Genomic DNA, 25612 nt, shown 5'->3' with positions numbered 1-25612 from the left:
TGTGCCAAAGGACCGGGTTTGGGTTAAAACCAATCTAAATCAAAATGAATTTGAACACCAGACATTGAAATGGACCGATCCAAATTGGTCTAAAACATTCATTGGATTGGATTGGTCATGATCCATTTATAATGGACTCACATTGGACTGGATCGGATTGAACCAAATCCACTCCAATTGACACCCTATTTCCAATAAAACACACCTTTGTGAATTTGATAAACAACTACCGGATTAGTTACCACTTTTATGAAACCAATTGATTGGTTACAACTTACAACTTACTAATTTTTACTGTTTCATATCTTTCTACTATCATAGTCTAACCATAAATTCTTTTACCATAGGTTTTCTTATCCACCACCATTAGAGATGTCAACGGGTCGGGTTTGCCTCAACCCTAACTTATCCTACAGTGCCCCAACCCAAACCCAACCCCTATCCGCCTTAAAAAACACAACTTTTGAATTCGATCCAACCCTATAGGGCATAACCTACTAGGCCGCTACCGACCTGACATAACACTTAGCATTTCAATTGTATTTTTTTAATACATTTGAAGAGTTAAAATCCATTAACTTAAATTAGAAAATTGTTTTATAGAATCTACCATTTAAAAAAAGAAAAAAAAATTAAAATCAACATATAAATAAATCTTGAACTTTAATAATATAGAGTTAAAAGTCAAAAAGTTGTAAAAATACTAAATATATATAGGGTACTATGACCTGGTGGGGCGGGTCAGCCACAATCCAAACCCAATCCAAACCGACTTAGATTAAAAAATCAAAACTCTAACCTAACCCTAAAATCAAATATATTGACCCTAACCCGGATAGGGTCAAACTTGGTGTACCATTTAACCCGGATTTTCTTAAATCAAAAACCTTACCCACATGGCATCTAGCCGCACGTTAAGAATATCCTTCCTGGTTAAAGATAAATTTATGATTTGACCTCTCATAAATTTTTATTGCTTTTCTATGAATAAATATTACCCTCTCGTACGAGGTGGAGAAATCCAATGTATGTGCAGAGGTTTTGATTTCATGTTATCCATTTCGTTGAGGTAGGCATTGCGTGCGTCGTTGGTCATCATCGGAGAGTGGAATTTTGTTAGGATGATTTCAGAAGGCGAAATTCGTGTGGGCAAAGCCACAAAAGCGTAACCATTCTCACGTGGTCTATCTCTCTGCATCCCACGTGACGTGAATGGCCAACTCTGGTCTCTGGAGGCTGGAGCTCCACTCCTACAAGTTAGACTATAGACCATGACCATGACCATATGATATGATAGTACCACTCCCACCACCCAGACCCAGATGAAGTGAATACTGAAGACCAGAGAGGAGTAGTGCTGCTCATGATTCTTTTGGACAACGAAATTCTTGCAAACGACCACGTCCCGCGTATGTACTCACTACTCAGTGAGTGGACCCTCACTGCCTGGACTTGTTTATCAGCTTTTTTTTGTGGTTACTATTCTCACCAACCCATGCTCAAAGAGACAAAGAGGCCGAGCCAATTGCATCACCACTTGCTCACAAATTTTGCAGGTTAAGTCAGAACACGGGTAATGGTGATTTATTTATACATAATACCAGAAGAAATTAAAGAAACAAGAAGGTTGGTTAGGGAATTTGGGTGTGCTAGCTGGTCACCAGCGGTGAATGCTTGAAAAGAAGATGAAATTTGGAGGGATCCTTGGATTCGACAATGGCGTCATGTTGGCACCAATGGGCGCTGACATCTCCGGGCCAGAGCTCGTCGCTGCTGTTGCCAATGCCGGTGGCATCGGACTTCTTGCCAGCCCTGTTGTATGTATTTCTCTCTCTGGCTTTCCTTCTTCTGTAAGTGTGTTTGGAATCCGAATCTCCCATAAAAAAAGTACTGAACGTGTCTAATTGTTGTGGGTTTGTTGAAACAGAACGATTACGAGATGACGGTAAAAGCAATTCAAGAAACGAAGAAGCTTACCGATAAGCCCTTCGGAGCGGGAGTTCTGTTGGAATTCGATAACGCCAAGAGCATCAGAGCAATTATCGATGAGAAGTTGGCGTGTTTGGAAGTTTACTGGGGCGACTTCCCCAAGGAGATGGTTGATGAAGCTCATAAACACGGTATCAAGGTCATACACCAGGCAAGTGTTTCTTTAGATTTCTTTCCCAATTTCTTAAATTTAAGGTGATATTGGTTTTAATTAATTAAATGTCGGAGAAGAAGGAGAAGGAGAGTTTTGAAATATTAATATAATTTAATGTTTTGGGTGCTGGGTGTGGCTAATTACCTGTCAGGTTGGATCGGTGAAAGCAGCAGAGAGGGCGATTGCAGCAGGGGTGGACTGCATCGTTGCCCAAGGGGTAGAGGCCGGAGGCCACGTCGTTGGATCGGTAAGTCATCTTTCTGCCTTCAAATTTTTGCTCCATCTCTTCATTCCTTCACTTTAGCCCCTAGTTTGCAGAAGATGGCTTCATCCCATTTTTTGTTGGGAAATGGGGTCACTGAAATTTTGGAGGAGAAGTTTTGAAACGCGTCTGAAGATACTACCTTTAGAACGTTATTTGTCCCTATTTAATTTTCACTGATTTTGCTGTTGGATTATAAGTAAATCCGTTCCCATGATACAACAGAGCCTTGGGCGAGAATCTGTAACCAGCAAAGTTGAAGAGTCTCCAAATAAACCTTCTGTGAGATTGTAGGAGACCGGATTGAGAGGGAGAGAGAGAAAGTGATTTTCGAAAATGTTGTGTGTGAGATGTTTGATTCTTGCCCCTTAAATAGTTTCTGAAGAGTTATGAAGAAAATGTAGGTGTTGGTTCAGACAAGACACCTTGAACAGCCACAATTTCAAACATTGTGACTGTTTAAAAGGTAGTTAACAATTAACTTTGAATTGTGTCTATTGATCACACCCGATCGAATTGTGATCGTTGATCACATCAACGGTCAGCATCACATCAAAACCAAAGCCGCCCTTTGAGAGCCACGTGGGTGCAAGCAAGTGCGCCTCATTGCGCCGCACATGTGTGCGTGCACACATGTTGTGTGGTATCAAGTCTCCATACTCTCATCTTCTATTTCTAAGGAGTATAAATCCGCTCCTATTAAAAACCCAAAACAAAATTTGTAAATATCCAATAGGGACAAGTTCAAAACTGGTTTTAGTAAGAGAAAAAATGTTTCCTAAAATAAATGTGCAGATAAAATTTCTCATGTAATTGATCAATCAAACCCATTAAATTTAATCTGTAATGAGATTAAAATCCATCATTTTTTATCCTCATATATGTGAATCATGCCAATGAGTATATTTTTAAGTATTTAACCCTTGAAGAGCCGAAATGCAATATAGTCGAATGGTTGTGATCAATGCTAGAAAAAATGGGTCCCGATGAGCTGAAGACAACATTTTACCACGCTGGTCACTCAACTACGTTGTAAGGTGTCACATGTATGCATCCAGCTAATGTTTGAAAAATGAAGAGTTGAAATTGGTGCCGGTGACCGATAATCGATTTCCAACAACTGACGAAGCCAAATGTAATTGATGTGACAGGTTCCGGTCACGTATAATTTTTTGGCTAAGTACCTCGTCATCTCGTTTGCTCCCATGTGGTCGGTGACTTAGGGGCTGAAGTGGAGCTCCCTAGTGTAGCGCAACCCAGCCGCTCCCTGCAAAAGATGATCTGACTACTAGCAACGATGGGAACTGAACTGGCTACTCCCGGCTGGTAGTGAGGATCTGTTCATCTTTGTAGGCAGCGGGAGCTGAGGGACCTGCGAGAGCTGAGTTAGAGAACCCGGGGGTGTTTACCCGACGAGGTCACTCTAATGGCTAAGTTAGCACACAGTAGAGAACTGAACATGATATTTAGAGAATGAGAGAGGTAGAGAGCTGGGGTTACCATCCCTTTTTTCGCCTCTTTTTTTTCATAACTTTGCCCCTGGGGGGTGAGGTCTTTATATACTGGAGTCCTCGTGGGTTAGGTGGAGCAGTTCCTGGATCGCAGCTGTGATGGGACTGGCTTGTGTGTAAGGTGGATGAAATGCCATCAAGCGATAAAATTGTCCCTTCTTGTCAGAACCGGGGAGTGGGTGAGCTAATATAGCCGTTACAAGTCACAGTCCCGTAAAATGCGGGGTACGGAGGTGTGTTCCTCGAGGTTTTCAGGTTGGCGCCTGTGTCAGGCCGCCAGGTCGGTGCCTGGATCAGGCCCCCAGGTCGCGCCTGGGCCAGGCCGCCAGCTCGTGCCAGGGCCAAGTTGCCAACTCGAGCCAGGGCCAAGTTGCACTAGGGCCAGGCCACCAGGTCGCGCCTGTGCTAGGGCACGCCTGTGGGACACCAACTTAGCAAAGGCAAGTTGTTGCCAAAGTGGTCTCGGGTGTCACCTAGTTGTTCTGTGGTGCCAAGCTACAAGATGGCAAGCTGCCTAGTGACGGATTCCGGTCACGTATCATTTGTTGGCTAAGTACCTCGTCATCTCGTCTACTCCCATGTGGTCGGTGACTCAGGGGCTAAAGTGGAGCTCCCTGGCGTAGCGCAACCCAGCCGCTCCTTGCATGAGATGATCTGACTACCAGCAACGACGGGAACTGAACTGGCTACTCCCGGCTAGTGATGATCTGACTACCAGCAACGATAGGAACTGAACTGGCTACTCCCGGCTAGTGATGATCTGCTCGTCTTTGTAGGCAGCGGGAGCTGAGGGACCTGCGAGAGTTGAGTCAGAGAACCCGGGGGTGTTTACTCGATGAGGTCATTCCGATGGCTAAGTTAGCACACAGTAGAGAGCTGAGAATGATATTTAGAGAATGAGAGAGATAGAGAGTTGGGGTTACCATCCCTTTTTCACCTCTTTTCTTTCATACCTTTGCCCCTAGGGGGTGAGGTCTTTATATACTGGAGTCCTTGTGGATTAGGTGGAGCAGTTCCTGGATTCCAGCTGTGATGGGACTAGCTTGTGTGTTTGGTGGATGAAATGCCATGAAACGGTAAAACTGTACCTTCTCGTCAGAATCGAGGAGTGGGTGTAATATAGCCGTTACAAGTCACAGTCCTGTAAAATGTGGTGTACGGAGGTGTGTTCCTCGAGGTTGTCAGGTTGGCGCTTGTGTCAAGCAGCTAGGTTGGTGCCCGGATCAGGCTGCTAGGTCGCTCCTGGGGCAAGCCGCCAGCTCGTGCCAGGGCCAGGTCGCGCCTGGGCCAGGCCACCAGGTCGCGCCTGTGCCAAGGCGCGCCTGTGGGACACCAACTTAGCAAAGGCAAGTTGTTTCCAAAGTGGTCCTAGGTGTCACGTAGTTGTTCTGAGGTGCCAGGCTACAAGATGGCGAGTTGCCTAGTGGCGAGCTGCCCGTGTTGCATGGTGGCGAGCTGCATGTGAGTGCTTCATGGTGTCGAGCTGCCTGTGATGGCAGCATGATGGCGAGCTGCCTATGGAGTGCTGCATGATGGCGAGCTGCCTGTGAAGTGCCGAGTTGTCTAAGTTGCGAGGCTATAAGAGGGTGAGTTGCTTGTGGTGAGCTGCTTGTGAAGAGCTGCTTGTGGCGAGCTACTTGTTGCGAGCTATCTGTCTCGAACTGCCTGATGGCGAGCTGCCTAGTGGCAAACTGCCTGAGGCGAGCTTGAGCTGTCTAGTTGTCAAGAGGCTACACTTAGTTGGCAGGATGTTCTAGGTATCACAATGTCATTGGAGGGCCAAATCCGCCCTCATTATTTGCCCCCCACTCTCGAGCTGAAAGTAACTCAGTGAAGGGAGTAGATTTGTCCTTTTGGCCCGTAATTCGACGAGCTCGTAGGTGCTGATTCAGTTTCTTAGGCTTTGGGAGTTGTTTGGAAGTGAGCTGCCCGTGAGGCGCCGAGGTTTCTGCCAGTTCAGTACTTTAGCCCTTAGATTCTGGGAGCGACTTGTATTCCACTCTCTTTGACTTTGCCCATGCTGATGAGGCGGCTGGGTCTTGTGTAGCATTGTGGCCTTTAGGCTTTGGGAGTGACTTGTAGTCCACTCTTGAACTTTTGTCCATGCCAAAGAGGCGATTGGGTCTTTCAGCAGTAGTGTTGCCCATTTTTATAGGTGACTGGGTCTTTCAGCAATAGTGTTGCCCATGCCGTAGATGCGACTGGGTCTTTCAGCAGTAGTGTTGCTCATGCCATAGAGGGGACTGGGTCTTTCAGCAGTAGTGTTGCCCATGCCGCAGAGGTGACTGGGTCTTTCAGCAGTAGTGTTGCCCATGCTGTAAAGGTGACTGAGTCTTTCAGCAGTAGTGTTACCCTTAGGCTTTGGGAGGGACCTGTAGTCCGCTCCTGAAGTTCGCCCACGCAGAAGTGGCAACTGGGTCTTTCAGTAGTATTGACCCTTAGGCTTTGGGAGAGACCCGTATTCCGCTCCTGAAGTTTGCCCACGCCGAAGTGGCAACTGGGTCTTTCAGCAGTATTGGCCCTTAGGCTTTGGGAGGGATCCATAGTCCGCTCTTGAAGTTCGCCCACACCGAAGTGGCAACTGGGTCTTCTTGTGGCCCTTAGGCTTTGGAAGGGACCCATAGTCCGCTCTTGAACTTCGTTGTTCCTTAGAGACCTGCAAGGAACTAAATGTCAGAGGACCCGGGGTGGCTAACCCAGTGTGGTCACTCCGATGGCTAAGTTAGTACTCTCATAGTAGACTACGAGCTAGAAATCACAATCTGAGAGCTAGAGCTTGCTTACTTGTTTCTGAGGCTGGTGCATTTTCAGTTTGTAAGTTTGCATCTGGGTCAGGCCACCATGTCGGCGCCCGTGCCTGGTCGCGTGCAGGCCGCGCCAGGCCGCACTAGGCCGCCGAGGGGGCGCCTTAGAGCTACTTAGTCTGTTAGCTCCCTACACAGTCTGAGAGCTAGAGCTTGCTTACTTGTTTCTGAGGCTGGTGCATTTTCAGTTTGTAAGTTTGCATCTGGGTCAGGCCACCATGTCGGCGCCCGTGCCTGGTCGCGTGCAGGCCGCACTAGGCCGCCGAGGGGGTGCCTTAGAGCTACTTAGTCTGTTAGCTCCCTACACAGTCTTTGAGTTCATAAAAAAAAAGGAAACTATAAAGCGGGAGCTTTAGTTTGTAAAATGGTGCGGACTTAGCTTTTTGTGAGATTATAACTTTTTGTAGCGTGTTCCCATAGACGGCGCCAAATGATGTGACGGATTCCGGTCACGCATCATTTTTTGGCTAAGTACCTCGTCATCTCGTCTGCTCCCATGTGGTCGATGACTCAGGGGCTGAAGTGGAGCTCCCTGGCATAGCGCAACCCAGCCGCTCCCTGCAGGAGATGATCTGGCTACCAGCAATGACGGGAACTGAAGTGACTACTCCCGGCTAGTGATGATCTGCTTGTCTTTGTAAGTAGCGGGAGCTGAGGGACCTGCGAGAGTTGAGTCAAAGAACCCAGGGGTATTTACCCGGCGAGGTCACTCCGATGGCTAAGTTAGCACACAGTAGAGAGTTGAGAATGATATTTAGAGAATGAGAGAGCTAGAGAGTTCGGGTTACCATCCCTTTTTTCGCCTCTTTTCTTTCATACCTTTGCCCCTGGGGGGTGAGGTTTTTATATACTGGAGTCCTCGTGGGTTAGGTGGAGTAGTTCCTGGATCCCAGCTGTGATGGGACTGGCTTGTGTGTTAGGTGGATGAAATGCCATCAAACAGTAAAATTGTACCTTCTCGTCAGAACCGGGGAGTGGGTGAGCTAATATAGTCGTTACAAGTCACAGTCCTGTAAAATGTAGGTTACAGAGGTGTGTTCCTCAAGGTTGTCAGGTTGGCGCCTGTGTCAGGTCGCCAGGTTGGTGCCTGGATCTGGCCGCTAGGTCGCGCCAGGGCCAGGCCACCCGGTCGCGTCTGTGGGACACCAACTTAGCAAAGGCAAGTTGTTGCCAAAGTGGTCCCAGGTGTCACCTAGTTGTTCTGATGTGCCAAGCTACAAGATGGCGAGCTGCCTAGTGGTGACCTGCCTGTGAGGGTTGCATGATGGCGAGCTGCCTGTGGAGTGCTGCATGATGGCGAGCTGCTTGTGAAGTGTCGAGTTGTCTAAATTGCCAAGCTATAAGAGGGTGAGCTGCCTGTGGTGAGCTGCCCGTGGCAAATTACCTGTGGCGAGCTGCTTGTGGTGAGTTGCCTGTGGTGAACTGCCTGTGGCGAGATGCCTGATGGCAACCTACCTAGTGGCGAACTGCCTGAATCAGCTCGAGCTGTCTAGCTATCAAGAGGCTGTATTTATTTGGCAGGATGTACCAAGTATCACAATATCATTGGTGGGTCAAATTCGCCCTCATCACTAATAAATGAAGAATTGAAGCTGGTGCCAAGTGACCTAAATTTTCAGGTCTCTCTGTAATGACTTGCCCATTTTATTCTCCAATCATTTTTCATTTTTAGTTCTCTGTAATGGCTTGCTCGCTGAATCAGATTTTGTTCTCTAAAACAACAGTTAGATTTGACAACTCGAGTTGGATTTATACGTCTGTGTTGCTTTTTGTTTGATATTGGATGTCAGATGTTGGTCGTCAGTTTGTGGAAATCAATCATCGGCTGCCGATGCCGGCATCAACTCTTCGTTTTTCAGATCGCTTCAAAAAGATTTGTGACCAAAAAATGAGTTTAGTGTTGACAAACCGGATTGTAACACTAAATGGGTGGGTGCCTGTTACCGGCCCGTGTTGTAAAATGTTGTCTTCAACTCATCCGAACCCGCAAGAATGAACCCGTGACACAGAAGAGTGCACATCAGACCCACCAGTCATACCACATAGAGCCTTCCCCTCCAAAATAGGTGGGTGGCAAGAAACTACCCATTTTGGGTCCGGGTTTTCTTAGCTGAACAGGATAATCTAAAAAGAGGATGAGACAATAACTTTAGCTGAAAGTCACTAATTTGCGACCTTGCCAATAAACACTAATCAAGCTTTGTACACACTCTGAAAGGAGAATTGGTGTGAAGAGTGGTGTTCTGTGAGGAACAAATCCAGACTCCTGAAAGGATGGCCATCCAGCTGCATATTGGGAACATTTCTTTATGAATTTAGCATACATGTAACTTTTGTGCATATAGAGTATTTTCTTGGGGGAGATCGGGGCCACCACAAGTTGGCCTTGGTTCAGTTAATTATAAAGATGGTGTTAGTGTTGATTGGAGGTGTTTGGTGGATAGATTTGAAACTAGATTATCTGTACTTAGATGTGTTAAGGGAGTCTGGATCTGTTCCTCATAGGGTGCCCCCTCACACCAATCTCACGAAAGGTCCCAATGGCACATTGGGAAAATCTCCTATTTTTGTGTTGTTATTCATGGGGAGATGTTCCCAATTTAGAGGCCGTTCAGCCAATAATAATGCCATACATCAGTCATAAATGCAAAGTGAGAAATTGGAGTGATGTGGGTTGACATGGGGCATTTCTCATTGTCCTCCTAAGTCCTAACATGACCATCAAGTGCAATTAATCTGGACTTTGTGAATGTACTTTTTTTCTACATCACAATAAAACCTAAATACCCTTAGAATATTATATTTGGGGCATTCATTTTTGGGATTTGAATGGGGAGAAAGTTGGTCAATGTGAATCCTATTGACTAAGAAATCTATATTCTTTTTTCTGATTTATATGGGGACCAGGGAAAGTTTATTTTCTTGGATATTACTTACCCACTGGGTAAATTAACTTTTTTATTTTGGAAAAGTTACCAATACTTGGATGAAACAAAATTGCCCCTTTTGATCATAAAATTTTTATGGCTAAAATAGTCATTATTTTATTTATCTAAAAAATAATAACATGAATAAATATCCTTATCCAAATAAAAGCATAGGATTTTTGGACTGCAATCCCCCTCAGAAATCTAAATTGCAGCCCACTCTTAATCTACTAGTAGCCCCCTCTCCCCCCAATAAAAACCCTTAAAAACATTTACCCAAATAAATAACTTATGAAAAAGCGAATGAGACCTTGATGTACCTTGACCAGGACCAGCCCGTACCTGGACCAGACTGAAAACCGGTCAGGATAGGTTTCCCACAAAGTCACAAACAAACAAGTTGAAACTATCTATGTTTCTGTACAGGTTGCTTTGATGGCATTACTACCCAGGATTGTGGATGTTGTTGGAGATCGAGGTATTCCAGTAGTTGCAGCCGGATCCATCAGTGAGGCTCGTGGTTATGTTGCTGCCCTTGCTTTAGGTGCCAAGGGCATCTGTGTTGGGACAAGGTATCCTTTTTCATTATAGCATAAATTCCTTGGGCTTTTTGCCTTGGTAAGGTGTTACGATTTACGAGTAGTCCAACAGTCAGCTCATGGACTTACGAGGGCAGCGCAGCCCAGACTCGGGATACTTCCATCTTCAAGTCCTAGACTCCTAGCCTGAGTCTGATGGGCCTGAACCCGAGAAGATCAAAATTCTCTTATATCTCTGAAAATTCAGCCCAGCCCAGTCAGCTCATGATCATCCATATATATTATTTAGGCTTTATTTGTTTTTCGGAAAGTAGGGGTTGATAGGTTTTAAGGAAAATAAATAAATCCGCATTCATATTCTAGTATTAGTGGATCCTAAGAAAAAAAACAATTTCCAAGCGACTTATTTATTTGGATAAATAATATTTTCCTGGGGTATCACACAAAAAATTGCTAGTACATAATGGGTAATATTATCTCTTCAATAATGTCACTTTTTAGATAAAATGATTATTGTACAATTTTACTTGTAGAATAAAAAAAATACTGTAAATGCACTTATTCGGATAAATGTTTCTTATACTCAGTTTGGAAAGAGTACAAATACAAATATGTACATTACAAATACATATAAAATAATATAAAATGTAAAGTTTTGCACTCTATATATTGTATTTGTATTACTTTCAAGCTAAGCATTATGAAATACTTGCCGGAATAAGTGTATTTATCCAGGTAAATGACTTACTGAGACATGAAAGAAGGCTTATAATTAGCTTACAGTATTTTAAGCCATTGGATTAGAGATCGGCTTCTATCAGGGCAAAGCTGTGCCCACACCGTTCTAACAGCCATTTCCACCCTTGCATTGGGAATATCTCCTCATAAAATAAAGCATACAAGTATGGAGATATTCTCAATGCAAGACAGTAAAGGGTGCTCGAACCGGATTTGCCGTGACTGAAACCGAACTCGTGATCTTGAATCACCTTGATGACATGGGACATTGAAATTTGAAGCAGCTAACTTTTTTAAGATGCTACATAATTATCATTGTAAATATATCATAATATTAAATGCCCACCGGTTTTCTTTTTTTTTGTGTTTTTTATAAAAACAAATGAAATGAAACACTTGCAAATGGAGGCCCACTTGTCAAACAACACCTGTGAAACGCTCCCGTGCAAATACCACCATGCAAATATGTTGGAGTTGGAGGAGAATCGTCAGATGGGTATAGTGGGCCTGGACTCTGGTAGACCAAAAATTTGTAATTGAGGCAAAATGCTGCATTTCTCCTACAAGGCTACAATACAATACACGGGGATACCATATAGTCTTCTATCTTAAACTGAAAATGAACCGATCGATCTGCAGGTTCATAGCTACAAAGGAAGCCTATGCAAACAAGTACTACAAGCAGCAGCTCCTCCACTACACAGAACAAGAAACTGATCTTACAGATTTATACGGACGGCTTACATGGAGGGCTAACGTCCGTTGCCTCAACACACCCTTCCATCAGCAATGGAGGAACGCGCCAGATGATGTCCAGAATGACGAGAATCAACCCATCATCGGATACTCCATCATATATTCAAAGGTTAGTTTCTTTCTGCAGATGAGTTTAGACAGAACATAATGTTGTCTGTTCATCGTGGGCTGGTTTATCAATCAGGACCAAGAATTTGAAGGAGAACTGTGCATTAATTAGTAGATAAGTTTGAGCTTATTTGTTTATCTTCAATGTTGATAATCAGGAGGTTGTTTTACGCCGATTTGCCGGACAAGTTGCGAACCGGACGACATGTGGTGAGCTTGAGAACATGGTGATGTTAGCTGGACAAGGAGTTGGACTGGTGAATGATATAATTCCTGCAGGTGAAGTCGTTAAGAGATATGTCGAAGGTGCAAAAACCATAATCAAGGAGCTGGGTGAAACATATCTTATAAATTCCAGGAAAAAAGAAGATGAAAAAGAAGAAGATGATGAAAAAGAAGAGGGCTGGACATGGATAAGAAAGTTGTGCCTCTAATTATTGATCCTGTATAAGATTATAGTAGGGCTTGAGGTAGTACACTTAAGGGGGTGTTCTTTTTTAGGATTTTGAGAGGGGAGAAAGTTGGTCAATGGGATTTTGGTTCCTATTGACCAAGAATCCCATGTTCTTTTTTCAAATTTATGTGGAGACCAGCTGAATAAGTGATACCCATCTCCTAAGTGGGTAAATATGGGAAAGTTGCCAACACTTGAATGAGACAAAACTGCCCTTTTTAATAATGAAATTTTATGGTTGAAATGGTCATTGTCTTATTTACATGAGTAAATAAAAGAACATAGGTAAATGCACTTACTTGGGTAAGTGTTTTCCAAAAAAAACTTACCTAGGTAAATAACTTACGAAAAAGCAAATGGGGCCTAATTAACATTCATACATGAATGGAGAAATGAGAAGTATATCATATGAGTTTGAGGTAAAACTCTTAATTAACATTCTATGTTGTTAATTTAAAAGATGCGGAAAATATTTTTTTTGTAGGACAATAATGAGAAGGAGTTCAACTATATTTTAAAGAAATTAAGGCTTAGTTTGGAAAGAGTAATACAAATATGTACGGTACAAATACATACAAAATAATGCAAAATATAAGGTTTTGCACTCTACAAATTTGTATTTGTACTCTTTCTAAACTAAGTCTAAGCAACTTTTATTAAACTGGTTTCCATATACTAAAATTTGCTTTGTAGTAGCCGAAACAAGGCATGGTTTTTTTTATGTGAAAATCTATGATGCCCGAAAGACATGACACAAAAAAGGCCTTCACTAATCACAACCCCTCCCCCTGAAATTCGATGAAAACTCACTTGATTGCTTACTACTTTCATGACGTTGATTGATTTTGTTGGTAGAATAGTTATAGAAACGGGAAGAGAAGCTTTGAGGTGTATTTAAAGATATTGTCTTTAGAATGTTATTTATTTTCACTAAGTTTGTTGATGAATTGTTAGTAAATTCATTCTCAAGATACAATAGAATTTTGGGTGAGAGATTGCAATGACAACAATAAATTAGATAGAGAGAGATATGAGTATTTATGCAGCAAATTTGAGCTTGATTTACACCCTTTTATAGATTTTAGAGTCATTGTGAAGAAGGGTCTTGTCCGTTTTTTTTATTTTTGGTACACGGGGTGTGTTCATTTGAAGAGGCTTTTGTACAGTCACAAATTCAAACTCTATGACTGTTCATAGTTTGTTAACAATTGATTGTTAATATTTGAATGGTGTCTTTTGATCACACTTGGTCAAGTTGTGGCCGTTGGATGAACATCAACAATCATGGTTAATATTTGAGTGGTGTCTTTTGATCACACTTGATCAAATTGTGACCGTTGGATGAACATCAACGGTCATGGTTTAGCCTCTTAAAAGTTTTAACGTGTCCTTCCATGTGGTTAAATCAGATGCAGTTTTTCGAGTCATTATTTGCGAGTGCACGCATGCATTATGCCGTACATACACACGCACAAACAAAATGATGGCATGACTTTTAAGCAAGCTTTTATTTAAAAGCCCTATTTTTTTTTTTATAATTTTGGGCAAGACTTAAAATGAGAGAAAACAAGTCAAAACAAAGAGTTTTGATGAAAACTTTAAAACCATTTTCCAAAGTGCATGTATAGGTATGATCTATGATGTAATTAATCAATCAAATACCCATGGGGTTAAATCTCTAATAAGATTAAAATCCAACAAATTTATTGTAAGTTTTTGTAGTATCAATGTTTTATGGCATCATAATCTAACCCATTTTTTATAAGATTGTGAATATTTGCTAATTGCAAATTGAAGCAAGACAACTATTATAAGTTTTAGGGTGCCTACAGCCTGCCCAGAAAAAAGAGTGACTATCATGGCCAAGGGATTGGACTGCCTTGTTGAAAATAGAGATAAATTGGCTCTAATACCATAAAATAGTAAAATGAGAGAAGAATTAAACCAAGGCTAATGGGTTTAGTGGTGTAAGTTACATCAACAAGAATAAAAGAAATCTTTGTACAATAAATATACAAAAAGAAGAAACAACCATTAACTAGAACTAGCAATGGACTTTTGAGGATAGGTAGATGCTTGAATGTAGTTCCTCAGTTGGTTTGATCAAAGATATGAAGGAAGTTCTTTCCTCATTTTTTTTTCTCGTTAAGCATGGTTGCCAAGTTGGATGTATCAACCACATCTCTAACAATTTTAATTTAATTTTTTTATTTTGGTATGTTTCGTTTTTTGGAGGCCTAAACCAAAGTTTATTCAACCGTAAAAGTCTCAGAAGATACAAAGACGGTCCTCTAGGAGATGATCAATACAATCAAGATGATTAATTACCTGCCCAAATAATTGTTTTGGTATAATTTTTTCATTCATTTTTCCACCTCAATTAAAGAAGTACGTATTATTAAGTACCCCAAGCAACATTTTATTTTGGCTCACTATCTTTGTTATCCAAGCCCAAATCCAATCCAAATCCATAATTCACTTAGGTGCGTTAAATAGATATAGTGTATCCTGGGTCAGATCTCCTACCAACAAAAATGTTCCAGCACCCTTCCAACATTGATCTAACACCACACATTTTATTCAATACAACCTTTAGATCTTTGATAGTGATGAATGTTATTCAGTGACACAAGATGGAAATCGTGGTTGAGCTTGATATTGTGCAAGCTACATGTTGATAAGAAAAGACCTAGAATCTATTAGGTTGAAACTCTAGTAACACACCAGAAAATAAGATAAACTCTTTGAAGAAATTGTAGTTGAAATTCATTGCCTATAAACAAAGGCTTAGGGTCCCTTCTTATACACGCTGCTACTATGGTAGCGGCGGGAATTTTTCTTGTAGCCCGGCTTCTTCCTCTTTTCACAGTCATACCTTACATAATGAATCTTATTTCTTTGATAGGTATAATAACAGTACTATTAGGAGCTACTTTGGCTCTTGCTCAAAAAGACATTAAGAGAAGTTTAGCCTATTCTACAATGTCTCAATTTTTATAAGCGTTGAGTTATAAACTTACTCAAACTAGGAAACCAATTACTAACTAATTTAAAAGGAAACAAACAAATAAGAACTCTACTAAGACTAGGAAACTTAAAAAAGGAAACAAATAACAAAGTTATGACCATTTCAGTGGGATTGTATTTTCCTCCTTTCATTCCTTTTTGGGTAGTTTTTTTCCTATCCAATTGCTCCATGTATTTATTTGAAAGATGTTCCACATCATTCCCCTCCACTTGAAAGAAACTTGTCCCTAAGTTAATCTCCAGATAAGATGGACCATTAGATGGAAAGTATTCATACAAATCAACAACATTGAAGGTTTTTGGGACATTCATGTCCTTAGGAAGATCAACAACATAAGCATTGTCATTGATTTTCCTTGAGATCTGGTAGGGACCATATTTCTTCAACTTTAATTTGTTGTAAGTACCAACAGGAAACCGCTCCTTATGCAAGAACACCATTGCCTCGTCTCCTACATCAAATACTTCTGTTTGTCGTCGCCTGTCAACAACTACCTTATACTTGGCGTTGAACTCTTCTAACTTCTGTTTCACCTCTGCTACAGTAGCTTGGTGATGTTCAGCCATGGATTTAGCTGCAACACTTGTGCCAAAAACATTAGGCAATTTTGCTAGATCTAGAACATGGGCTCCTTTGTGTAGACAATGGAGAATGGAGATCTCCCTATTGAACTATGAACAACGCTGTTAAATGCAAATTCTGCTTGAGCCAAAGCATTGTCCCATTGTTTAGGATTGTCACCACAGATGCTCCTAATCAAATTGCCTAGAGTTCTTTTTACTACCTCAATCTGTCCATCCATCTGAGGATGTGTCGTGCTATTGAAATTAAGTTCAGTATTGAACCGCTTCCATAAAGTTAATCAAAAGTGAGGTAGAAACTTACTGTCCCGATCTGATGTGATGGGCTTAGGCACTCTATGCAGGCACGCATTCTCTTCGAAGAATAATTTTGTCACATGCATTGCATCAATAGTCTTGCGGAAATGAATGAAATACACAATCATTGAAAATCAGTGATTACCACGAATCCAAAGTCTACTCCTCTATAAGTTATGGAGAGTCCTAACACAAAGTCCATAGATAAATCCTCCCAAGGTTCTGACGGCACTGACAGAGGCATATAAAGACTTGTGTTTTGAGATTGCTCCTTTGCATATTGACAAACAGGACATTTTCTCACATAATTGCTTACATCCTTCTTCATTTGAGGCCAATAATACATTTCTTCAACGCTACTAATTGTTTTGCTTCTTCCAAGATGGCCACCCAAATCTCTAGCATGTAATTCACTTTGTCACATAAGGATGTTTTAGGGAGACACAACTTGTTTGAACAAAAAACCATCACCTACAAGAAAATCACCCATGGGTTGTCTGGTGGTATGTTTCTCCCATATGTTGCCAAAGTCCTCATCAGTTTCATAAAGCTCTTTTAAGCACTCAAACCCAACAACTTCATTACTTACAGTGATGAGTAGAGTGGAGCATTTATTCAACGCATCAGCTATTCAGTTTGAAGTTCTAGATTTATGCTTGATAACATAGTGAAATCGTTTTAAAACGTTTGTTTGTCTAGCATGCATCTTGTTGAGGTGTCGCTGACTTCTAAGATACTTTAGTGATTGGTGGTCTGAATAGATCGCAAACTCCCACTAAATTAAATAGTGCTCCCAATTTTTAAGAGCTCTAATAATTGCATACAGTTCCTGTCCATATGTTTACCACTTTTGTCGTGCATCGTTTAATTTCTCACTGAAGTAGGCTATTGGTTTACCTTCCTGAGATAGAACACCACCAATTCCAACCCTACTGGAATCACACTCTAGGTCGAAGACTTTGTCAAAGTCTAGTAAAGTTAGTATAGGTGCAAAAGATAACCTCTCCTTGATTTTAGCAAAGCTTCTTTTAGCCTCTTTTGTTCATTCAAACTTCCTTTTCTTCAGACAGTTGGTGATGGGGACCACAATGCTTCTAAAATTTTGGATGAATCTCTTATCAAAGGTGGCCAAACCATGAAAGTTGCGCACCTTTGTCATAGTCTTTGGAGATGGCTAATCCCGAATAGACCGGATCTTTTGATCATGAACATGTATCCCATCAGCACCAACTATATAACCAAGGAACATCAATCTATTGGTCATGAAGTGGCACTTTTTCAAATTGACATAGATATCATTCTCCTGTAGTACCGTTAGTACTTCTTGTAGATGTTGTATGTGCTCTCCCTTAGATTTTCTATGGATCAGAATATCATCAAAATAGACCATTACAAACTTTCCAATGAAGGGTCTGAATACCTGATTCATCAACTGCATGAACGTACTAGGAGCATTAGATAGTCTGAAGGCATCATCAGCCACTCGTATAAGCCCTCCTTAGTTTTGAATGCCATTTACCATTCATCACCAAACTTGATACAGATCTAATGATATCCGTTTTTCAAGTCAATTTTGGATAACATATTGGATCCTCCTAATTGGTCCAACATATCATCCAACCGAGGGATGGAAAATCTGTATCGGATGGTGATCTTGTTGATGGCACGATTATCAAAACACATCCTAGTTTCCATCCTTCTTTGTTGTCAGCAATGCGGGTACTGTACATAGGTTGATGCTCTCTTGAATATGCCCCTTTTGTAGCAACTCCCCTACTTTCCTCTTACGATCTCACTTTCCTTAGGGCTCATCAAGTAATGTGATAGATTTGGCAAGGTGGTACTAGGAATCAAATTAATTTAATGCTAGATGTCACGCATAGGGGGTAGATGGTCTGGTTCCATAGATAAGGCTTTGAACTCATCCGACAGAAGTAACACCTACTCTGGAACTTCACAATCGGGTACTGCCTCACCCTTGATCACCAAAGCAAAAGCCTCCTTGGCCTCCTTGGTATCTGCAAAAAACTCAAATTCCGATGAAGATATTGAAAGGAAAGACTGCCCCTCCACTTTAGAAGCTTTGGGTGAACCTCCCTTTGGTACAAGAGCAATCCTCTTGTTCTCCCATCTAAATATATACATATTTTTTCTACTCCTATGTGTAAAATCAACATCATATTGCCATGGACGCCCTAACAACACATAGCATATATCCATATCTACTACATCACACATGACGATGCCTTTATAAAATTTACCCAGGGAAAGAGGAACCTTACAAATTTCTGTCACCTTAATGGAAAGGCCCTTCTTGATCCACCCGATCTGATAAGGGGCCGGATGTGGTTCTGCTGTCAACTGCAAGTGATTAACTAGTGCCTTGGACACATAATTCTCACAACTACAACTGTCTATAATCAGGTCACAGACCTTTTGGTTGATCGAGCACTTGGACTGGAAGATCTTCTACCGTTGTGAGATCTCCTCCTTTGGTGTGTAGAGGATTCATTGTATCACACAAGTAATTGGTTTACCATCCTCTCCATCGACCATATCATTGAATTAACCTTCATTTGGGTCTGTGTCATGATCATGGTCGTCTTCCTCTAGATCCTGCTTATCTATCAGGTGAACAACACCCTTCCGTAAAGGGCAATCACTAGATTTGTGGCCATACTCACCACACTTGTAGCAAGGACCACTAGGCACTAGTTTAGCATAAGGGTTGTTCTTGGCTAGTAGAAGCTCTAGCTTAGGTTTCGAGCCATCTCCTGCTTGAGTCTTTCTAGGTTCTGCTCCAGATGGCCGGGTCCAATTACCAATCTCGAGCTACTTATCCTTGGGGGTAGAAGACTTTTGGAACTCTGCTTGCATGCACTTGTAATTCTATGTTCTACTTGTTGATTGACACGCTAGCAACCTCTCTACTCTAAGTGCCAAATTGTTGGCTTCATCAATAGACCATATAGTCTACATCCCCAATTTATCTTGTATGGCGTACCTCAGGCCATTGATGTATCTAACAATCTATTGATCTTTTGTCTCTCTAAGATTGCAATGAGTCTGCATCATCAAAAACTCCTATGTGTATTCTACCACCATTCACTTGCCCAATACACAGTTCTGATATTGTTGGAATAGAATTTGTTCATGATTTGCAAGTAGAAATCTTCCTCTCAACAACTGTTTCATCACATGCCACTCTCGTATGAGACACTTCCTTTGCAATGCCCTATTCTCTTGATGGTGTTGCCACCAAGCTCATGTCCCTCCTCTTAATTTGTAAGCAACAAGAGGAACTTTCTAGTCGTCTTCTATGGCCATGACATTGAAGAATTTCTCTACCTCATACAACCAATCAAGAAAACCTTCAATGTCTAAACTCCCATTGAAAGTAGGAATCTTGGCTTTGATCTTGTATTCCTCGACTCTTTGTGGCTTGATCACTTCGTAGGGCTCTTTAAACTCTCCTTCATCGTTAGAATCATCCTCTTGGATTCGTTGTTGCTATGAATAGGAGCACGTCTCCTTGCATGTTCATTTCTCTCATGAGCATTACCTCCATCTTCGCGTCCTTTGTTGCCGAGGCCGAGACCTACCAGTGTAGTACATATCTCCTCTAGCAATTCTGTTGTGCAATCCAACTTTTCATTCATTCGATGTTCTTGAGCCTCCAATGCATCCCATAGATCTTTTACTCCACGTTTGTCGTTAGAGTGAGTGTCTTCTCTGTGTCTAGCCATCAGGATACTAAAGAGCTCTGATGAAATAAGCATAGAGGTGTAAAATGGGCCCTGCCCCTAGGCGACCCGTGCAAAGTGCGGGCTGTGTCGCCCTCCCCTGGGATAACTTGGGGGGTCAGCCCAACACGACCAATGACCCAAGCTCATGTGGGCTCGTGTCGTGCTGTGGGCTGAGCCTTGGGCCAGGTCGGGTTGTGCATCGGGCCAAAGCTATTTATTTAAAAAATTGACAAAAACTTAAAGTTTTAATTTTATATGATTTTTTATGTATGCAATTGCTTATATATACAATAATTAAATAAATTAGTATAATAAAATTAAAAAATATTTGTTTTGTTAATGTATTATATAATATAGATTATTATATAATTATAATTTATATAATATTATATAAATATATATAAATAATATATATGGGCTGTGTCGGGCCATGCTAGGCCGTGTTGTAGGCTGGGTCATGCCGGCATGTGTGCCACAGGCGGCACAGCCTAGTCGGTCATGTCGTGCCAGCTTGGCCTATGGACCTAAAACCCCAAGCCTAACATGCCTCATAGATTGTCGTGTCAAGCCGTGAGTGGCATAACCCGATTCACACCTCTAAATAGGCAGGATAACCTGCTTTTATACCAACTGACGTCATGGCGGAAACCATGGTTAAGCTTGATATCTTACAAGCTACACGTTGATAAGAAAAGACCTAGAATCTATTAAGATGAAACTCTGATAACACATCAAAAAATAAGAGAAACTCTTTAAAGAATTTGTATTTGAAATTCACTACATGTAAACAAAGGCTTAGGGTCCCTCTTATGGGCCCTAAATTACAAATTTACTCAAACTAGGAAACCAATTTCTAATAGAAAAAAGGAAACAAATAGGAAAGGAGACAACTCCTACACACCTTTCCTAACTAATCTAAAAGTAAAAAAAACAAATAAGAACTCTACTAAGATTAGGAAACTTAAAAAATGAAACAAATAAGAAAGTTATGACTGTTTCCGTGGGACTATGTGTTTTCCTCCTTTCATTCATTTTTGGGAAGTTTCTTCCTATCCAATTACTCCATGTATTTATTTTCAAGGTGTTTCACATCATTGAACCGATTGGATTCTCCTCCCATACCCTCATGGCCTCACATATCTTCTATAAAGAACACATAGTAAGAGTAGAAGGAATCTTTACACAAAAACATATGATTCTAATAGATATCATCATCTCTTTTCGGTATCATAGTCGAACCCCGATGTTAATAGATAAAATAGCAATGGGAGTTGCCTTTCTCCTTTTATGTCAAAAGGGGAGATGAATTATTATTATACTAGTGGGGACCTATGCGGTGCACGGGCTTTGTTGTTCCATGGGGCTATACAACCAGTAGATCACCCCCCAAACCCATAAAGCCCTCAACCCTAGTGTAAACAAGATTTGATCTTAAGTCTTTGCCACAACTAGTAGGAGACTTGACCAACCAACCAATTGACACTTTGGCATGGATGTTTAAACCTAGAGGTGCCAATTGGACTTGATTTGGTCCAATCTGATGCAGTCCAATGTGGACTCATTACAAATGGACCAAGTCCAAGCCAATCTAATAATTTTTTATGGACCAGTCCAATTCAATGTTTGGACTGTGCAATCTGTTCAAATTTGTTTTAATTTATATTGGTTTCAATCCGAACCCGATCCATTGACACATATATTCTTATCTTATATCAATGAACCAGATATTGATTCAATCAAACCCAATCCAATATAAATTCATCATGGATGGACCATGTCCAATCTAATCCATTAAATACTTTGGACCATTAAGTCTTGGATTGGTCCAATCCAATGTCTTGTTGGCCTGTTCAATCCATCCAAATTGGTTTTGGTTTGGTTGGGATCCAATCCAAAACTGGTCCATTGACACCCTAACTTAAAACTAAATTAATAAAAAATCTCTATTTATTGTTGTTTGCACAATACAAAAATAAAAATAAAAAAAAAACGGGAAAAAACTTGAACATCTTAAAAATCCTTATTATAAATATTGACATGAATAAATTATTTTTCAAAAATGTACGAATAAACTTTTGAATTGATATGAATAAATTATTTTCAAAAAATTCTGACTTTATGAATAACTAATTACTGATTTTTTAAAATTAACTTTCACTAAATTAAATTACCAAGAATATGAAAATTAATTTACGAAACCATTAAATTAAAATTTGCCAAAAAATATCAAAAACCAATATAAATTACCTACAAATATAGAAATTATTAATGATTACCAAATATAAATTATCAATACTAAAAATTCTCCAATAATTTTTACACAAACACATATGTTTTCAATAGATACCATCATGTCTTTTCGGTTTCATAGTCGAACCCTAATCTTAATGGATAAATTACAATTGGAGCCGCCCTTTTCTCCTTTTATGTCGAAAGGGGAGATGAATTAATATATTATATACCAGTGGGCCACAAACCATGAGCCTGGGTCATGAGACTTGTAATATATCTAGCAACATCCGCTGTTGTTAGGATTCCCACCCAGCATCAAATGGGTCCCATTAAGGAAGTTAATTGGCCCAACATCCAGCACCAATTATCTGTATGTTTTCGCATATAACCTTGGATGGTGATGTATAGCAAGTGGCAAGAAAAGCTCCAAAGAGAAGATGCATGGATCAAAAGGCTATGACTCTATGAGTTATCCGATCTACTCACTTTTGGCTGTCGAGTGTCGGCTAAGTCACAAGGGTCTTAATCTAATCCATTGCATTGCTAGTTAGGTTCTGATTCCGTAACTGCACCCGACCCGGCCACTATTGCTGTTTGAACATTACTTGAGTATACAAATATGACCTTTAATTTTCCTCTACCACTTACAGCATACAATATATCTGGATTCCATTGTTCATTTTAAATGTACCTAACAGAATATTTTTGATATATGATATGAGATGGAGAGCTAAGTAACGATGTAACATTTTCCTCGTCTTTCATCTCTTTTCAGCAGACAGGATGGGAATCGGAATTTGAATCTCTGACGAATTGGAATCCAAATCATCTATTTTTTACGTCTGTTTTGGTTTGGTAAGAATTGGAATCGGATTCCTATTTTGGAATTGGAATCGACATCAACTAACAATTTTTTATTTTTTTATTAGTTTATTTATTATTCTATTAATATTTTATGAATATACTACTTTGTTATTATTAATTTATTAGTATTTAATAATTAATATATTAACATTTTATTATTATTTTAATTATATTAATTAATATTTTATTATAGCATTATTTATTTTATTAATATTCTTCTTCTTCTTCTAATTATTATTATTACTATTATTATTATTATTATTATTATTATTATTATTATTATTATTATTATTATTATTATTATTATTATTATTATTATTATTATTATTATTATTATTATTATTATTATTATTATTATTATTATTATTATTATTGTAAGATGGGGATAAGGCTCGGTTGAGAAGTGGTCTCTTTGAAAGACGAAGAAAAGCCTCCAAGGGGAGTAAAGGTCTTTTGATAAAAGGGGTTAAGAGGTGAGAGGGTCGTGAGAGCTCGAGAATATCAATAACAAACGCTTGGGATCCAATGATGTTTAACATGAGGAGGACCCCCTATTTATGAAGAAGGTTCTGAGATTCTAAAAGGTAGGATATGAGGATATTCACTCCGTATCGGGGAAGGGAATACTTTGTTCGCTGGCAATCATTGGATACGCTATTGGGGTATCGCCACGTGTTTCATGAAGATCTTCTCAGGGGTCGGCTTTCCTTATCCTTAAGGTTCCTCATTACTCACGTGTGCTACTACCTTTTTGTGCAACATGGTTAGTCTTCCTCGACCCATTATCCGGAGTGGGTTCGCAAGCTGTAGGTTTATCGCATGTCATGGCGGGCGTGACTTCATTGCACACTCAAGTGTGCTTGAGTCTTTTGGACGAGTCTTTCTAAGACTTATTTAGGTTTAGGTGTTGACTGGACTTGGTGGACTGTGGGTTTATTGCGGGTTTGCTTAACATGTTGTGGATTCATCGCGAAAGTGGCAATGAACCATAAGTTCATCGCAGCGTGGGGATTGATTGTAAACTGCTCATAAGTGCTCCTGTGGTGTTACTCTTGGTATTTGAGGGTTTGAGTGAGCTATACATACTTCCAATTATTATTGTTGTTATTGTTATTATTATATTTTACTATTTAATTTTTATTATTTCATTATTTCTATTGATATTCTATTATTACTTCAATTACATTGTCTTGATATTTTATTTATACTTATTTATTATTATTATACTTAATAATTAATATATTTTTATTATTATCATCTTATTATTAATTTAATAATATTTTATTAATATTAGAGTTTAGGGGGCTTTTATCTCTTGAATGGGAAATAAAATCCCATTCGCCATTCCCATTCTAATTCCAAACACCTATTCTAGGAATTAAAATGGACCCTTAGTCTTTAGGGGACGAATCTCTCTTAGTCAAATCGGTTTACATGTTAAAAAGTGCCGCGAACCAGGGGAATAATGTGTATCCTAACAGGAACTCAAGTACGGAATTTGAAATGCCCCCAAAATTTAAAGTCTTTTCTCTTTCTACTGCTAAACAACAAAATTCGAACAAAATCCCTTCTGGATGTAACCTAGATGGAGCTTGTAATTTCTGTGGGAAGGATGAAGATATAGTTCATATATTCAGAGATTGTCCTTTCACAAAGAAAATATAGCTTTTGGTAAATTCAAATATTGAATGCCCAAACGACAATGATCAATCGTTATTAGACTGGTGGGCAAAAATTTGCAAAATTAGAAGGGTAAATGACCCACTCCATAACGAAAAAATTGTATATCTTTGACCGGATAATTTGGAAAAATAGAAAGAGCGCTCTCCAAGGGATAAAGAGTGATCCTACTTCAAAAACCTGGAAACAAATCATATGGAAACCTCCTAAATTTTGATGCCTGTAGTTCAAATAAAATGTGCTCGATCGCTGCTATCGAGGTTTTAAATATAGACGCGGGTGTCGGTGTTTTATTTTTTATGTTTTACTTGGTTTTTTTATTTTTTTAAAATCAGTTGAAAGGGTCCAGTTTATATCCTCTAAATCAGTGGCTGACTTGATACAACCCCTAATATCGAGAAGGCATCACACTGATACGTATTAATATTTTGAATCTTAGCCGCCATTGCTAGGGATTATACCAAGAGAATAGAGAGTATAGGACTACAAAACTTACAAATTAGGAAGTTCCTCCATTAATCTACCAGAAGCGTTGGCTCCTTGGGAATTTCACAATTTCGCCTTGAATTTCAAAGAATTCCCGATCATTGCTAGTAACTTGTTGTCTTAAAAAAGAAGATGGAAACCCCATCGAAACTTTAAAGCATCATTTACAACTGTCTTCAGATGATCACCTGGCAGGGAAGAATTACTTACCGTCAAGCAGCGGACTGATTAGTGCACGAGGCTCTCTCATCGGGTTCAGAGTTGTCGAGTTTTTCTCTATCTTATATTTTCTCTTTATCTGTTTCGCTGATTTGTGAGGTAGGGCCAGTGAATAGTCCCTCTTGGTTTTTATCATATATATGATTAGACATTGATGAAATCAAAATAGAGTTGGGACTGACCGGCGTAAAAAGTAAAATCCCATTCGCCTCGTTAAGTGTTGTCTAGAAACTACAG

At 40.0% G+C, this 25612-nt stretch overlaps 1 protein-coding gene and 1 long non-coding RNA gene across 2 annotated transcripts; one reads left to right on the top strand and one right to left on the bottom strand.

Annotated features, from left to right (window-relative positions):
• The first annotated feature begins 1284 nt into the window (after window positions 1–1284).
• Window positions 1285–12486, top strand: LOC104611242 (uncharacterized). The gene is made up of 7 exons (XM_010278223.3): window positions 1285–1409; window positions 1557–1817; window positions 1928–2140; window positions 2295–2390; window positions 10074–10219; window positions 11564–11789; window positions 11947–12486. The coding sequence occupies exons 2-7, from the start codon at window positions 1671–1673 to the stop codon at window positions 12220–12222; spliced, it is 1104 nt and encodes a 367-aa protein (XP_010276525.1). The 5' UTR covers window positions 1285–1409; window positions 1557–1670; the 3' UTR covers window positions 12223–12486.
• Window positions 12487–24613: 12127 nt separating this feature from the next.
• Window positions 24614–25489, bottom strand: LOC148800719 (uncharacterized). Its single transcript, XR_016068527.1, has 2 exons — window positions 25367–25489; window positions 24614–25231 (listed from the first exon to the last, which is right to left on the bottom strand). It is a non-coding gene; the product is annotated as an uncharacterized LOC148800719 (long non-coding RNA).
• Between the last annotated feature and the right edge of the window lie 123 nt (window positions 25490–25612).

The sequence above is a fragment of the Nelumbo nucifera genome, chromosome 4 (assembly GCF_055504915.1).
Source record: "Nelumbo nucifera cultivar China Antique chromosome 4, China Antique-T2T, whole genome shotgun sequence".
Taxonomy (NCBI): Eukaryota; Viridiplantae; Streptophyta; class Magnoliopsida; order Proteales; family Nelumbonaceae; genus Nelumbo; species Nelumbo nucifera.
This window is presented reverse-complemented; position numbering and strand designations above follow the sequence as displayed.